The 16839-nt window shown below is 44.0% G+C and overlaps 1 protein-coding gene across 1 annotated transcript in view; it reads right to left on the minus strand.

The window, feature by feature from the left end:
* RTN1 (reticulon 1) overlaps positions 1-16839 on the minus strand; it is a 226573-nt gene that overhangs the window by 85073 nt on the left and 124661 nt on the right. The window contains exon 3 of the mRNA XM_078448192.2: positions 10822-11550. Within this exon, the coding sequence (XP_078304318.2) occupies positions 10822-11550 (729 nt within the window). The remainder of the gene's footprint in view (positions 1-10821; positions 11551-16839) is intronic.

A 16839-nucleotide genomic window follows, 5' to 3' on the forward strand; every position in this document is an offset into this window, starting at 1 on the left:
GGGACACGTGTTCCAACATATGTTCTAACTGTAGGCTTTTCTCAACCTCATGTTCCATGTTATCATATCAGTCAGGATGAGGCTAGCTATAGTAACAACCCCAAAATTTCAGTGGCTCACCATGGGAGAAATTTATTTTGAGCTAATGTAATCGATCAACATGGAGTGCATTAGCAAGCAGATTTCCTCCAGGTAGCTGGTCCAGGACCTCGCTTCTTTTCCTTTTGTCATTCCCTAGCTGTAGAGCCTTCAAGGACAAGGTACAACTGTGTCTTCAACATTGCTCCAGATGTGACCCATCTCACTTCCACTCACACTCTATTGATATGAATGAGGCTCATAGCTTCACCTAGATGCAAGGAAGGCTGGGAAATGCAATGCCGAACTGAGAAGCCACTTCCCAGCAATGACTGTACTACGGAAGAGGATGTATCAACGTGGTAGAAAATCTGTCTTTACCTATCACAAAATAGTCATCATATAAATTATAAGGGCAAATATTATGTACAGTTGGAGGTATAAAACTTACAATTCAAGTGAATGATCTGTATCATCCTAGAGGCATAACAGTCCAGATGTGACCCATGAACAGTAACACTGAAATCCAAAAAGTGTCTCTTCAAGAGGATTTTGCCCTCAGCTTCTAGGGTTTGGCTCGGGGATTTCTCAATCAAGGAGTCCTTTTGTGTTCTTAGACACACTAATGGGATCTGAGGGAAAGGTGTGGTGTCCACAAGAATGAGAATGTGAACCATGAAAAGTTTTAGAAATCAAAGTCAAAGCCAGGATTTTTGGCTTTGAAATTAGAGCACATCTTTGCAGAATATAAAAAAATCTACCCTGAATTTCAAGATTCTGTTCAGAGGAATATAAAAGGGCATAAAAATGTGGACTCAAACAAAGGGGAAGAGTAAGAAAATAAAAGGGACAAATTGACAATGAGGCCATTTTACCCATATCAAAATTATCTAGAATCAAATTACTTATGATATGATTTATCTCAGGCCATTTTACCCATATCAAAATTATCTAGAATCAAATTACTTATGATATGATTTATTTCCAACTTTAGAGAAAACTATGACTTTATGTAAAATTGATTCATTATCAGTTGGCTAGCCTAAAATTAAAGAAAAATTAAATCCTTTCCAGGGTACTGGACTGAATTTCCAGCTGACTGATAAAGATAACACTTGACCTAGCCGCACATATCGTGTACTATTATAAAAGTCCTATTTATGTACATATACATTTATGATAATAAATCTTACATCTTTATATTCTAAAGTAACTTGGCATAGAGAAACTTTTAGATTTTCTTAAAAACAACTAAACTACTTGGAAATCAATTTATTTGGAAAAGGGCACTAGATGCAAATCAATCAGATATTATTTCAAATCCTGGTTCTTCTCCCCCTGAAATATCATTTGGAACAACTGACTATACCTAAGTTTTTGACTTCAATTTAAAATGAGGGCATTGATCCAAAAACTCCAATTAGTAGGAAACTATGGTTCATAAATTCTACATCATGTTATATTTTGTGTTTGTTACAGGCCAAATGGTATAGCTTAAAATTAATTCTGATAAAAACTAGGTTACCCATTTAGGAATATCTTTTGAAACACTGTCCTTGTGCTGGTTCCCCCCCCCCCCCCCCCCCCCCGCCAATATGGATAATAATTTAACTGATCAATCACCTCATAAATGGCCCAGCCATTTAGCCATTTAGTGGCCACTGTAAAATCAATCAAAGACATATTTTCTTACATCATATCCCAAGAGATCTGTAAATTTGAAATCCTGGCAGTTTGAGATGAGGCTAAAAAGTAAAGGTTGGATATTTTCATCACAACCACTGGATGGCAACAGACATTAACACTCAGTTGAGATAATGAATACAAAAACCACTCTTCTGCTTTACTTAATTTCCTCTGCATTTTTAAGGTGTAGAATCAAATCTCCTTGAGATGTTAGGGGCTGGTAAAAAAAAAAAAAAAGTGAGTTTGGAAGTAAAAGAATTAGTTTGGGAACACATAATCTGCTTTTGCTACTAGTTTGTGTGTAGAAAAATCCCCCATGCTTTCAGTGCTCAGCCAAGAGTTGTAAGAAAATAACTGCCAGAAGGGAAGACTTAAGCCAGAATGCTATATTTACCAGAATATGCAGCTTTGAACTGAATCATTAGTGGTAGTGAAATCTTTTATCTTGTATGAGATCAAGCTTGTAACTCCTCACTGTGCCTGGTAGTATACAGCCCAACTCCACCCTCAGGCCTTTTTTCTCTTCCATGAATTTTCCAAGCTATAAACAGAGGCCACCTGAGGGACTCTTCTGACTGAGGAGGCCCTACACTACTGGGAATGTGAATGTTTAGCTGTCTGTGTTCCCACCATGTCCTTCTGGGGTCTTTGTTCTGGAGGCTTTGTGAGGTCGGGAGATGTTAGAAGCATCCTCCAGAGTGAGCTGGTAAGACTCACATGACCTCCCCTCCCCTTCTCCCATGAGGAGGTGGAAGTCTCAGAGTTAACAGTATTATCTTCATTCTAAACTCCATACAAGAACCATTTTAATTAATCTCTAAGCCCAAACAGAAAAGCCAACTTTGAGGATTCTGGCTCAAGCCCTGAAGAAGTTGGGGCACTACAGGAAAAAAAATTGCCAAAGATTACTCTGAGTGTTCTGAAAGTTCAGCCTCATAATTCCTCAAAATTCCCTCATCATTCTCCAATTCTGGTGTGCCTAGGATTCACTGGAAGCTACTTAATGAAGCAGATTCCTCAAGCCCCTCACTAGGAGACCGTGGGGTGATCCTAGGAATTTGTATTTTAAAAAACAAATTTGTTTCTGACATAAATGGTTTACCAACAACACTTTGAGAAACACTGTCGACAAGAAGCAAACAGTTCCACTGAGCACCTAATCCTTTCTCCCTACCAAGTGTCCCAAATTTCCACAAGGAGAGAGAAAGTTCCTGTATCAATACTTCACCAGGCACAGGAGGACTACTGCCTCAAGCGTAGGTCATTTAAAACTCAGAAGGACTATTACAGAGCCTACTGACTCCGAAGCACTGAGTAATCACAGACAAAGCCCACGGTCAGCGGTAGCCTTGGGCTGAGGTAACTACACCCAATGGAATGCTTGTCCCTCCTTCAGACCCAATTTGAGGGTTTGCCATAAAGCTACCTTTCCTCTGACTTTAACCTCTGCTCTCTGCCAGGGTACTATCTTTTCTTTGCTAGTTAGTATAACAAATTTGCTTGTTAGTATAATTTTTATTCATATTTAGGACTGTACTTTAGGATTTCTGAAGCTTTTATGAGTTCCAGCCTCTACCCAACCTTGTATCTAATTCTATTTTTTTAAATTATTTTTATTTTAGAGAGAAGTCAGGGGGTGGGGAAGAGTATGAGGAGGGGAGAGGGGCAGAGGGAGAAAGAGAGAGTCAGAGAGACAGATTCTGAAGCAGGCTCCACACTCAGTGCCGAGCCTGATGCAAGGCTTGATGCCACGACCCTAGGATTATGACCTGAGCTGAAATCAAGAGTCAGACGCTCAACCAACCAAGCTGCCCAGGTGCCTCTTATCTAATTCTATTTAAATAACTGATTTGCTTGTCCACAATCCCTGCCCACCTAACTACATGCCTTATTTAATCTCCACAGGTACCATATTTGACCCTCATTTCAGTTCCAGCCCCAGCCACCCAAACATCCCTGTCATCTAAACACACTGATGACCATTAGACCCTCAGCTGCTTGGCCATGGAAATATACTAGATATACAGCTCAAACTGTGAGAGTATTTCAGTGCCATCATCAGCCAAATGGATAGTTTCTAGCAGCGGACACAAAAACACAGATTCAATGACAGCATCAAAGTTTAGGGTATTTTTCCCTTTGTAAATCTTTTTGCATCTACTTGTAATCATTATGGTGACGGAAAACTGAAATGGAACCGAGAGGTGTTGGGAATAAGATCACTGCAACCACCCATCCAATGCATCAGTAAGTCCTATGAAGTCAGTCTCCAAAATCCACCTCAAATCCATCCATTCCTCTCCACCTGCATTGCTACCACTCTCTCCCAGTCACCATCATCCCATGCCCCCACTACTGCAATACCTTCCTAATCAGCCTTCCTGCTTCCATACTTGTCCTCCTCCAATCTTTCCCCCCTACAACAGCCAATGTGACCCCAAAAAAATGGAAAGCAGGTCATGTTACTTCCAAGTTTCAAAATCTTTTGGTGGCTTCCTGCAATGTTTGATATAAAGACCAAACTCTGCACCTTGGTCTGGGTATGAAAGGGCACTGCCAACCTTCCAATCCCACTTCTTGTCACTGTCCCCTTTGCCTCCCACACTCTATCTACACAGACCTTTTTTTTCAGTTTCTAGAATGACCCCAGAACTTTCTTGCCTCTGGGCTTGGTATTTTCTGTTATTTGGAATTTTAATTATTTCTCTCTCTTTTTTTTAAATGTGTATTTATTTTGAAAGAGAGTGAGCAAGCACACGTGAGCAGGGGAGGGGCAGAGAGAGACTAAGAGAGAGAATCCCAAGCAGGCTCTGCACTGTCAGCTCAGAGCCTGATGTGGGGCTGGATCTCACAACCATGAGATCATGATCTGAACCAAAATCAAGAGTCAGACACTTAACCAACTGAGCCACCCAGGAGCCCCTCTTGAATAATCTCCTGCGATAGTGGACTACGCAATTTCCTCCTTCTCTGACCTTCCTATCTAAGTGTCACTACCACCAGGAAACTCTCACTCTCATACACATCATTCTATTGATTTCCTTTTTCATCGAAACCCCTCCTCCCCACCAGTGTAAGCCCACAAAGGTGGATTCATGTCTGCCTTAGTCACCATTATATGGACAGCATCAGGCATGTAGTATACCTTATTGGTTGACTCAAAAGAAGGATAAATGAAATGGTAACGTCTTGCTTTTGCAAGGCTGGCATACATTCAGTAAAATTTATTTCATTCTGTATTAGAGTGTTTTGTGGGGTTGCAAAGATAGAATCCAGAAATGCAGAGACTATATCTGTGAGTATCTCATCCAGACTTCAGTGGAAGGTGAGGTTAGCATTTAAAAGGGGTGGGGAATACCCTGGAGCAGGTCTTGGCTCTGAGAATTAGAAGTATGTGAGTTATATCCTCCAAGCTGCATGATTACATCAGCAAGAAAGGATGATTTACGTGAGTGGTAAAAGAGCTGGATGATGAATCAGAATCACCATCTAACAGGGTCATTATTTCTTAGAGGCACCATAATGCTTGCCATCTGTGAACTCTGTCTCTACAGGCAAGTTCAAGGTTGACCTGAATCCATCTTAGGAGCGAATCTATGCTCCACTCTGTGCCCAGGCAAAATTTACTAGGGAGTTGGGGTTTACTACGTCCCCAAAAATGACACTGAAATATAACAGAGATGTAATCAGCATATCACATCTTTATTATACACACCCTACTGAAGTATCAAAGAATATCTGTCACTAGAAAGAATAGGCTCTGGGGCCACCAAGGGGTGGAGCAATTCTATCCAAGCCTGAAAAGAAAATCTCCCCAGTGTTCTGAAGTCACCATTTAAAAATCATAGATCAATATGCAATCTGGGCCAATGCTTGCCTTGTGACTACTTCAGAAGGTAAAGGCAGTGAGGTGAGCGGCTTACAGGCAGTCTCGTTTGGGATGCCTAGGCCAGGACAGCACCTTCTATCGCGGGGCAAAGTCTCATAAAAGTAGCTTAATTGTTGTGAATAGTCTGAGATGGAAGGCTCAGTGTCTCCATCTAAGTATTACATTGCATTCATCCTCACAGAAGCCAAACTTTATCCAGCAGCTACCAGGTCCGTCTTGTTGAAAGCTGGTGCCGGGGGCAGCCGCTACAAGGGAAGGGGCCTAAGTCCTCAGAATGATTCTGAAATGTGCGCTGTGAAAGGTAGCGACTCTCCAGGAATCTTGACAGCCTGACTTATGAATTCAGTCTCATGAAAGCAAATAAAATATGGGACTAGAAGATGGTTTTTTTTTTTTTTTTGCTTAGAATTACGGGAAGAAAAGTAAGTGGGTCACACTTATTTTGGTTCTCTTCAAATGTTTTAGGACAGAAGCAATATCTGGCCTAATAATGAGAAGCAATAATAAACATCATAAATGTTAGGTCTATTTAGAAGACCTCCATCTGGTAGCCTTCCTGCAAATCACTCCCCCAGGGAAGAGAGAAGCGTTTCCCTACCATGAGGGGCAGAGCCCGGCAAGCTCCAGCTGCTGCAGCTGGTGTCCACAGAGAGAAAAGGTGCAGAGGCCTGCTTCCCGGGGCATGAGAAGGGATGGAAGCAGCTGAGAGCCCCCTCAGTCTCTCTAATTAAAAAGCAACATATACCTAGGGGCACACTCACCAAGGTGTTTTTTTACTACGGGTCTGGGCTGCCCGGCTCATCTGCTTATAACCAGAATGCTCTTCAGCACGCTCATTGAAAGTACAGGTTTATGCCCTGGCGTATTCTGATTCTGTAGTTCTGGGGTATGGGCAGAGTGGGAACCTGCATTTTTTAATTGGTACTCTAGGAGATTCTGAGAAACCTGGTGCTCAGGCAACACTTTGAGGACTATTGGCTTAACCTGGTATTTCTTAAACTGGTATCACTGGATGCCTTCTTAAGAGTGCCACAAAGAGGATTTTTACATTTTGTAGTTTTTATTTTGATAATCGTTCAACTATTAAGAACATTCTGGATCATCTGGATGATAATTTTATAACCAAACACTACCACAAGACTTCCACTGAAGTGTTTACATTCAGGTTGCACTTTTAACCTTGTCTCAGGCTAGGGAGTCTTTATTTAGATCTAGACCCGATCTGAATGTTCAAGCCAACGTGAAGCCCAAATGATAACCTGTCATCAGCTCAGGAAGGGCACAGAGGAAGGAAAGGAGCAGAGTTTGACAAATAACATCAACATATTACATTTGGAGGGTCTATGGGATGTCCAGCCAACAGTGGGGAAATGGGCGTGGAGCTAAGGAGAATTCGCCAAAGCCAGAGATCTGTGAGGTGGGGCACCAAAGGCAGTGGCTAAAAACCTGTGTGGGGGACAGCAAGGAAATGAGGGACAAAGAAAGACAGGGACAGAACTCAGAGGCAAGACAGGAACTGGAAGGAAGGTGGCAAAAAAGATCAGAAAAGAGGTCAGAGAGTAAGGGGTGGAGCAGGAAGGGGAAACATCAGGGAAATAAGGAGGAAAAAGTTCCGAGAAGGAGAGAACAGTGTTCACGAGAGTGGGGATTGTCGTGGAATTTACTGTTACAGGAAGTAAGTTACAAAGCAGTCAGTTCAATGTGATAGCACTTGTGCGGTAACAAATTGTATGTGCCCAAATACTTCAAGAAAATTTCTGAAAGGAACAGGAATGGCAAAACCAAACCAAAATCCTATGATTATCTCTGAGAATTAGATCAGGATGGTGGAGAAGGGGGACTGTAACTTTTATTTTGCACTATTTTGTGCAGTTTAAATGTATTATTTTGAACATACACCACTTTCTCTCTAGTGTTTTCAGGACTGGCCAGCAGGATGATATTAAATTACCAGAGAGGACAAAAAGATGAGATTCAAAAGAGGCCATTTTAGGGGCAAGAAGGTATCACTGGTGACTTTCATCAGGATGGTTACAGGTAGGAATGTGAAAGCTGGCTGCCACAGTCTAAAACACTGCTTCTCAAGCTCTGCCATACCTAGGAATTACTAGGGGATCTTGTCAGAACGCAGATTCTGATTCTGTAGGTCTGGGATGGAGTGACATTTCTAATAGCTGTCACATAAGACTCACATGGCTGGTCCAAGCACCCTACTTTTGAGTTGCAAGGTAAAGAAATCAGAATGTAGGGAGTTCGTGAGTAGGAAGAGAACACTATTTCCCAAAAATGTGTTCCCTAGAAGATGAACCATGAGGAACACTGATAAAAAAAAAAAAATCTACAGGTTTGGTAAATACCACACATACATCCTGATGAGTCACATTGGGTATCAGTGTTTTATTGAGAATCTCTTCATTGGCTTTTCACTCAGATGTTCCTAACAGTCAGGGTCAACCTTGCGGCAATGAAAACTTATCCATGCTCTCAGATTCTGATGTTCCTCACAGACCTTCCTGGAAGGCGTGGGAGAGCAGAATTATAGGGCAGCAGAAGTTCAAGGGTGCACAGAGGAAGGGAACTGGAATATGACAAACTGCATTTCGTCTCCGGTGCAATAGCTCTAGAGGCCTCTGAAGGGCAAAAAGATCCAAAAATAAACCTTATCAGGGCGTGTGCACCAGTAAACCCCGAAACTCCTTGACAGTACATATTACGATGCCATCAGGTATTTGCCAAACCTTATTCTAAATAAATATTTCTGGACCTTTCTGCAACTTAGTTCAGCCTCAGCAACATGGCTCCAAAGCCAGGGAGATGAGCATGCTGTGAATACTTGAACTTGAATGCACTCATTCGGCCAGAGGCTTCAGTGGGCAAGAGCAGGAAACCACCGAAGCTGACCTGACTTTACTGCTGACAGAGTCCTGCTTGACGTGAGCACAATCCTACTGTCCACTGACAGTGATTAAGAACGGCCTGGGGGATGCTGGGCAGCACTGATCCTCTCACCTGCTGAGATGGAGCAGGTGAGACGAGGCGGAACCTCAGAGCTCAGATAACATGCTGGCAGCGCTGAGTCATCCGCCCAAGACCTCGGGTGCTTGGCTGCCCCAGAAAGGCCTTTTAGACTCTCTTTATACATAATGCAGCTGAGCGGTAAGTTTCAGCAGGAGACTGGATTTCAAAGGACCCCTCGGTGCAGAGAGCAGAGGTTATTCACCCTGGCATGCCTGAATCATTTGAAAAGACTGCCACTCTCTTCTCTCTAATGTCTGAACTTGGCAGGAGAGGGTCCAAGCCATATGGGGCAACTTGCACAGAGATTAGAATGACACTAGAATTGGCTCGGAAGCCTTTGCATTCACAGCTGTGGTTGTCCATCGCCTTAGCTCTTCATGAGACGTCTGGTCACTCAGTCAATCCCAGCTGTCACACTTATCTCTCAGATTTACTAGGGAGAGAAATGGGCCTGCACAATTCAATTTTCTCCTTATTAGCTTCCCAATTTATTTGCTTTTGAGAATATATATACTTGAACAGCGCTGCACACATGGTGACTATTTCAGGGATGCTATTTAGGGGATAAAATGGAAACGCAGGTCTGTTGAAGTACAGTGATAGGAACTCAGGTTCAGCAAGACTCAAGCTCAACTGCTTCAGGACCGGAAGGGATGGCACATGGTGTGTGCTTATGCTATTCCCCAGGGCTCCCTGCAAGTTTCAGGGTCCATCCCCATCACGGTCAGAGTGGTAGGAAAAGAATCCAAATTGGTTTCAATATTCACCCAACAAACACACACTGCCACTGTTAAATGTCATCAAATATCCTCACTATTGCACGCACTAAATATACTTTAAACTCTCAGGGAAGAGTTATTTGGGAAATTGAAAGTCAGTTATATCTGCCCCTACATGATAATGCCATGTGTCTAAGCCACCAGTAAACATGCAGCAGGGTTATCTTTTTATTACATCCCTCTAGATTCCCCTGTTCCAATGTGTTAATTTGAAAGAATTTAGAAGCTAGCTTTCAATCTATAATGGGAAAGATTTTGCCCTCTATTTTTATATGAAGCACTTTAATCACCACCAAGATCACTGGGTTAGCATATACACAGGAAGGAGGGTGTACTCTTGAAATCATTTACCCGCAAAGGCAAAATACTCCTAAAGAAGTGACAAGCAGAGGAGATGGGTGGAAGGGGACTTTGAATAAAGCTGTGCTTTTAGGGTTTGTTTTAAAGTTCTACCTGGGTGTTCTCTACCCAGGAGCTGGAGAGAGGTTCCCTCCTTTCCCTCAATGCAGCCCATGAACTAGACTGCACAGGGCTTAATTTATTCACTGACTCTTTGATTCCTTTCTGAATTCTGTAACACAACTGCAGTCAGGTGTAGTCGATGATTTGGGAAGAAGAATGCTACACGCTCTTCACGTACAAATATCTGTAAGACAAAACGACTTCCATTTCTCGCCCGTTTGAAGTCTTCAACTCACAGGAAAATTTCTCACAGGAATATTATAACGACCAAATTAAAATCATCCTCAATTATATGTGACTTTAAAAATCAACTTAGGTCTTGCTTGAAGAACAAGAGAAATTCTGGCGTTAACTTTGGTCCCTGTCTTTCCTGACTAGTTGGGACACAAAAACCTTTATCAAGGTCCAAATGCCTTGTTCCCTGGGTAAGAGAGAGGAAGGTGCTGAGATGCTACCGGGGCCATTTAAATGGGTGCGAATTTGGGTGCGAAATAGATGTGCTAATGATGGGTCGATGCAGCCACTCTCCATCACTGAGGGGTGGGAGATTGGAAATGAGCCTTGACAATCACAAAACACCCACCCTTCCCAAGTGAGGAAATCCAACCCCGGGATGAAAGCAAGGGCGCATTCCCTCCATTCAGGAGATCCAGGCGCGTCCACAAAAGCGATCCTCACTGGGGACGTGCGGGGACTGAGCCAGCGCAGGGCGGCCCCCTGGAGCACGTGCCTCCCATGCAAGTCCCAGCTGCGAAGCCCGCTCTCACCGTCATCTCCTCACCCTCCTCCCCTGGCTGTTCTCTGGGCAACTGGTCGACCAGCCAGGCCAGGCTGAGTACCTAGGAGCACCCAGGGGAAGAACACTACTGCACAGACAAGTCGCTTCAATGAGGAAAGCGGTCACTTTACCTTGTTGCTTACTGAAGAACAGCAGAGGAGGCGCGACGCCGGGACCCCGCGGCTCAGGGCCCTGGGCGGCCGCCGGGCTTGGACCGGAGCTCGTGGCTTCCGCAGGTTTGCGCTGCTGCGCCGCGGGCCCGTCGGGCGCCGGAGCCCGGTCCCCGGAAGGCAGCTCGGGGCCGGTCTGGGGGGCGGCCGAGGGGAACTTGGGGAAGGGGCCGGGCGCGCCCTCCTCGGCCCGGGCGCCGGGCTCCTCCCGGATGGCGTCCAGGGCTCCGGGCTTCATCGGGGGCGAGTCCTGCTCCCGTTTGGGGCTCTCCTCCGAGGCAGAGGACGCGTCGCATGACTCGATGATGAGCTCGCTGTCCAGCTCGGCCTCGCGCTCCTCCCTCAGGATGCTGTACTGGATGGACGGCGACGCAGGCGACGGCGGCGGGCCGCCCACGTGTCCGAAGGTCACGTAGCCCGAGGGCAGCGCGTCCTCGGCGGCCAGCGGGTCCTCGGACACCAGCTCGATCTCCGAGTCCCCCGACTCGGCGCTGCTGGCCTCGTGGTCCAGGGGGCTGGGGATGGCCGGCAGCCCGGACCTGGCCTTGGCCTCGGGCCTGCTGGCCACCTGGCCTACCGGCCGTGGGCTCTCCGCCGTTTCATAGGATAACCCCTTTGCTTCTTTAATGGCAGTGATCAGCTCGTCCTCGGAGATGCTGCATTTTCCCTGGGATTCTGCAGCAGATGGTTCTGTGGTCCCACAAAGCAAAAAAGAGCCAGAGAGGCACGCACACGGACAGACAGATGGACATAGAGAGAAGAAATAAAACAAAATTCCATTAGGGGAGATGTTTTCTTGTTGCTGGAGAAACACATTTATCTCATTAGCACAAAAATAGTCTGTTTGCAGGGCTATGCTGAAAAGGCAGGCCACCTGAAGGAGAAGGCTAATTACTGTTATGGCCCAATTAATCAGCGCTTTACATACCTATCTATCTTAATCTAGCTACTTAAAAAAAAATGACAAAGCAATTTCTTAGCAACAGCACCTCGGTTGGTTTTTCTCTTTCAATGTGGCAAACATCCTGGAAGTCATGGTTTTAATTTCTGATACCTTCTCTCAGGGAAGTGTTCCAAGTTCACAGATTTCATCAGGTAATCTGATGTATATAACTCTCTAATGTGGCCCACCAATATCAACAAATCTGAACATCATCCATTACTCCTTGTCCATTGTTTTTCATGTTGCCTCCTTCAGTGAGCAAAGAAAGCTTAGTCTGGACCCTAAGTCCCTTAGCCCCTTAGTCTGGACACAATGACTTCTGAGCTTTACATTTCCCATAAGAATCAATACTTTTACTCATTTTTAGTGAAACGTGTAACAAAGTAGGGCAATATAAGAGAAAGGTTTTGCCAGTTCTACCAAGCAGGCTGTGAAGATTACCATAATGCACAATCCCCCCTGGGCTTCTAATGGATGGTGGAGCCCACCATCATTCTTTTTCCTCTCCTCCCCTCCTCTTGAGAAGAACAAAACCTGAGAATCACCCCCAGTCCCCTGGGTGAATGCCTGCCTTCTGCCTGATGTTTATCCAGATGGCCTGAAAACTTCACCAGCAATCTTGCTGATATTTCTCTCCCTTAGACGAGACTACCTGGGAACACCATGACAACAGTTTTCAGGAGCTTGGTTTTTCCCTTGCCATACAGCAGGTCCTTATTTCAGAATATCTCAGACAGTAGTCTCTGGCCCTTTTATAAGCAAGAAATACTCGTCATTTCTCCAAAGCTTTGAGGTCACTGATTTGGGAGGGTGGTAAGGAGAGCAGACTATGGCTAGGTCATCTGTTGCTTTAGGACTGTGGGAGAACCTCAATGGATCAAACATTTTAGATTTGTCTAATTCTTTATAGAGCAGGATTGATTTTATCCTTTAACCTGACAGTATTCACTCATCTATTACAGGTTAGGCTTTCTTATAGGTGTTTGGGGGACACCTGGGTGGCTCAGTTGGTTAAGTGTCTGACTTTGGCTCAGGTCATGATCTCACAGTTTGTGAGTCCAAGCCCCATATAGGGCTCTGTGCTCACAGCTCAGAGCCTGGAGCCTGTTTGGAATTCTGTCTCCTTCTCTCTCTCCCCCTCCCCCCACACTCGCCAGTGCTCTCTCTCTCTCTCTTTCTCAAAAATAAACATTAAAAAATTTTTTCATAGGTATTTAGGATGTATTAATGAATGAAACAGGTAACAAAATTTCTGCTTATATTTTAGTGGGAGAACACAGTATATCAACTATATATAATAAATGAGTAAAGTATATAGTATATAAGAAGATGTTGAGTGCTGTGAAAAAAAAAAGTAGAGTAGGGTTTAGGGATCAGGAGTGCTGGGACAGGGTGGGGTGAATTTGCAATTTTAAATAGGATAGTCAAGATAGACCTCATCTGGAAGGTAACCTATATTCAACACTCAAGGAGGTAAGAGAGTGACTCATGAGGATAATTAGAGGAAAAAGCATGCCAAACAAAGGGAACAGATAGTACAAAGGCCCAGAGGTAGGAGCTGCAATGATTTCTAGGTATCACAAGGAGGCCCAAGGGGTCTGACCAACATCACCACTGCTTGTACACCATTCCTAGGAAACCACGAAACAGGCAGGCAGGGCCTGGGGCTCAAAGGCTACAAGTGTCCTGTAAGGCAGCCTGCCCTGTGTGCAAGCCGACCTGGTGCTGGATGGTTCAGGAGACTGGCTAGTGTCCACTCATTTTCCACAACTAAGAGCCCTGGGTGGCTTTGTATTTGTTTATGTGATGACTTCGTTCATGTCTGTCTCCCTACGCTCCCCTGCTTTCTCCGACCCCAGACCGAAAGCACCAGGACCGCAAAGGGCAACCAACATCTTTTCATTTGCTGTCATATCTCCAGCACCTAGTGCAATGTCTTGTGCCCAGGAGGTCCTCGATAAAGAAGAGCTGATGTGAGGACTAGCTCACATCTTTAGAACGGTGGTTCTTAATCACACGTATGGCTCAGAACAGCTCTCAGAAATTCTGACTTTAGTAGAAATAAGTCTGGAGGGGCCTAACCATCTGCATTTTGTATCTCCAAGGGTAATTTTTTTTAAATTTTTATTTATTTTTGAGGGAGAGGAAACGCAAGTGAGGAAAGGGCAGAGAGAGAGAGAGGGAGGGAGAGAGAATCCCAAGCAGGCTCCACACTGTCAGTTCAGAGCTGGACTTGGGGCTCAAACTCACAACCATGAAATCATGACCTGAGCCAAAATCAAGAGTCGGACACTTAACCGACTGAGTCAGCCAGGTGCCCCACTCCAAGGGCAATTCTAAAGTCACCTCCAGTTAGGGTTGGCAGATTTAGCAAATAAAAACACAGGACATCCAGTCACATTTGAGTCTGTGCTAAGCTTTGAATTTTTTAAGTGTAAGGATATCCTATGAAATATGAGTGTTTTATTTGGCAACCCTATCTCCAGTTGAAAACCACTGAGGTACAGCACTCAGAAAAGGCTCAAGGATCTTGCTTTATTTATTCAAGAATAGGATGGTATCAGACAGCTATGGGGTGTGGGATGAAAGGCCCTAATGCCTTTCATCTTGGGCAGGTGAAGGTACTACCCTGAAAAGAATCCATCCTTAATATGAGTTAAAAGAACCTCAGTAGAAATTATAGATGCTATCCTTTGTTCTAATAGGAACCAAAAGTTTAACAAAGTGCTAAGAGGAATCAGGGAAAAAAACTAAAACAAAATAGAAGTTTTTTGTACTCTTGCTTTTAAAATTTATGGACCTGTAGCTGAGATACTGGTTAGTATGTGTCACAACTGACCCAGCAAATCTAGAAAGAGTCAGCAAAAATAACTGAACAGATTATAAAAACTGGGAAGGTTAGAACTGCCCTGCCTGGGGAGATGTGTTTGCTGCTGCTGCTAATTATGACAATATAATTTAGAATGATAAAAGGAAAGGCGAACATGGGCCAGTTTACCAAGTCACAGATGCCACCATCCAACTGTGAATGATGTTGCCATTCAGGTCTCCCCTTTGCCCCTGGCTCATTCTTCAGTCACCCTCCAGAGAATCGTTTGAGAACACACATCTGATTCTGCCCCTCTTCCCTTCCTTCTCCCCAGTCTGGCCACACTGACCTTGCAGCTGCTCCTTGAACACACAAAACATTCCCAGCTCCAGGCCTGGTACCTCCTCCTCATGTGTCATCATGATTTGCTCCTTCCCTACCCCACTTCAGGTCTCTGCTCAGAGGCATCAGCAAGGAGAAGACTTTCCTCACAACCACCCCATCACTCTTTCACTCTATATCTTGCTTTATTTTTCTTCATTACCATTATAAATACCTAATATTATGTTACACATTTATTTATTTGTATGTAAGTCTTCCCAATAGAATGTTTCTGTGCAGGCAGAAACCTTGTTAGGTTTCAGCACTGCTTCCCCAGTGGTGATGGGACAATGCCTGGCATGCATGACCATAAATGGTCAACACATATTTGTTAAGTGAATGGATGAGTGAATGAGTGATGTCACTTCCCACATCAAAACCCTCCAGCAGTTTCCCATTGCATTTGGAACAAAATCCAAATTCTTCATCCTAGCATGTGAATCCCTGAACAATCTGGGCCCTGCCCCCTGCCCCCACCTCTGACTCTGATCTATGCCATACTTTTCCTTTGGCCCTGTAAAAACTAATAAAGGGAAACCTCACTAACAACTGAGAGGCTAGAAGGGGGTGCTATTCCACTCAATGTCAATTACAGGAAGAATTGTCAATTGCAGACCTCAACAGAAGAACCATCAACAGGAAAGAATGATCACTTACAGGCCCCAACAGAAAAAGATGTACATTGGCTCTTCTAGAAGAAATTGATTACCCCTGCAATTTGGCCAATGAGAAACCATCATCACTCTGAACGCCTGCTTTTCTCTGATGGACTTTCATTCAAAACAACCCCTCCCAACTTCCTTGGTCTTATCCATAAAATAATGTTCTTCTCCTTTGTTGGACTTGCCTATGGTTTTACCATAGATAGCATGTCCTGAATTGTAATGCTCTGCCATTCCTGAATAAATCAATGTTTTCTGGCAAAATAGCTATTTTTAAGGTTAACAGTTCTTTGCATCATCTTTCAGTTCCCAAATAATACAGCCTTGGGGCCTGTGCACTTGCTTTCCTCTGCACCTGGGGTCCCCATTTAACCCCCTCCTTTGAATTGTAAGCTCCTTCTCCTCATTCAGATCTCTGATCACATGTCACCTCCTCAGAGAGACCATCCTTGACCCCTTCACGCCCAACACTCTATCACTCATTATTGTAATCAGACTCTGTGAAATTTCAGATGCTATGAAACTGATTTACTTTTTATTGCTTATTTTTTTTACTAAGGGAAGCTGGGATGGTTTAACAATGACCTCTCGATTGCTGTCCTTTCTGAGGCCAACATCTTGAAGAACATCCATGACCTCCATAACATACTCTTAGGCACTGTGTCAGAAACACTGTGGTGCCAGTAGGCCAATGGTCTGGCGTGTGTCAGGGCCCTTAGTACGTTTTCCTAGAATGCTTTACTTGTGTTCATGACTGGTCTTTGCTGAGAAGACATTTCCAATATGTAAGCTGTAAGAATTTTTGCCTCTGTACCTCAGAATATATTATTTAACATGATGAAAATAGCTCAGTACTTTGGAGAAACTTACAAAATGGAATAATTTATTGGAAGTGAAGGAAATATATTAGACTCCTTGCTTAAGCTTCAGGGTGTGTGGCTAAAATTGTTCTAAATGAGAATTTCTCCTGATTCGTAATTCACATAATTAGAATTATTAGAATTGGACAGATAATTAGAATACTACTAATAATTATTAGAATCATTATTATTATCAGAGTGTCACATGCCTGGAGTGCCAGGGGCTCTCAAGACAGGGAAGGGAGTTATGGTAACCTCTTAGGATAAAAAGAACAAGGAAAAGGCCTCAGTGGCAAGTTAATTCCTCCTATCTTTCCTGTTAGT

This window comes from Panthera onca, chromosome B3 (genome assembly GCF_046562875.1).
Source record: "Panthera onca isolate mPanOnc1 chromosome B3, mPanOnc1 haplotype 2, whole genome shotgun sequence".
NCBI classification, from domain to species: domain Eukaryota; kingdom Metazoa; phylum Chordata; class Mammalia; order Carnivora; family Felidae; genus Panthera; species Panthera onca.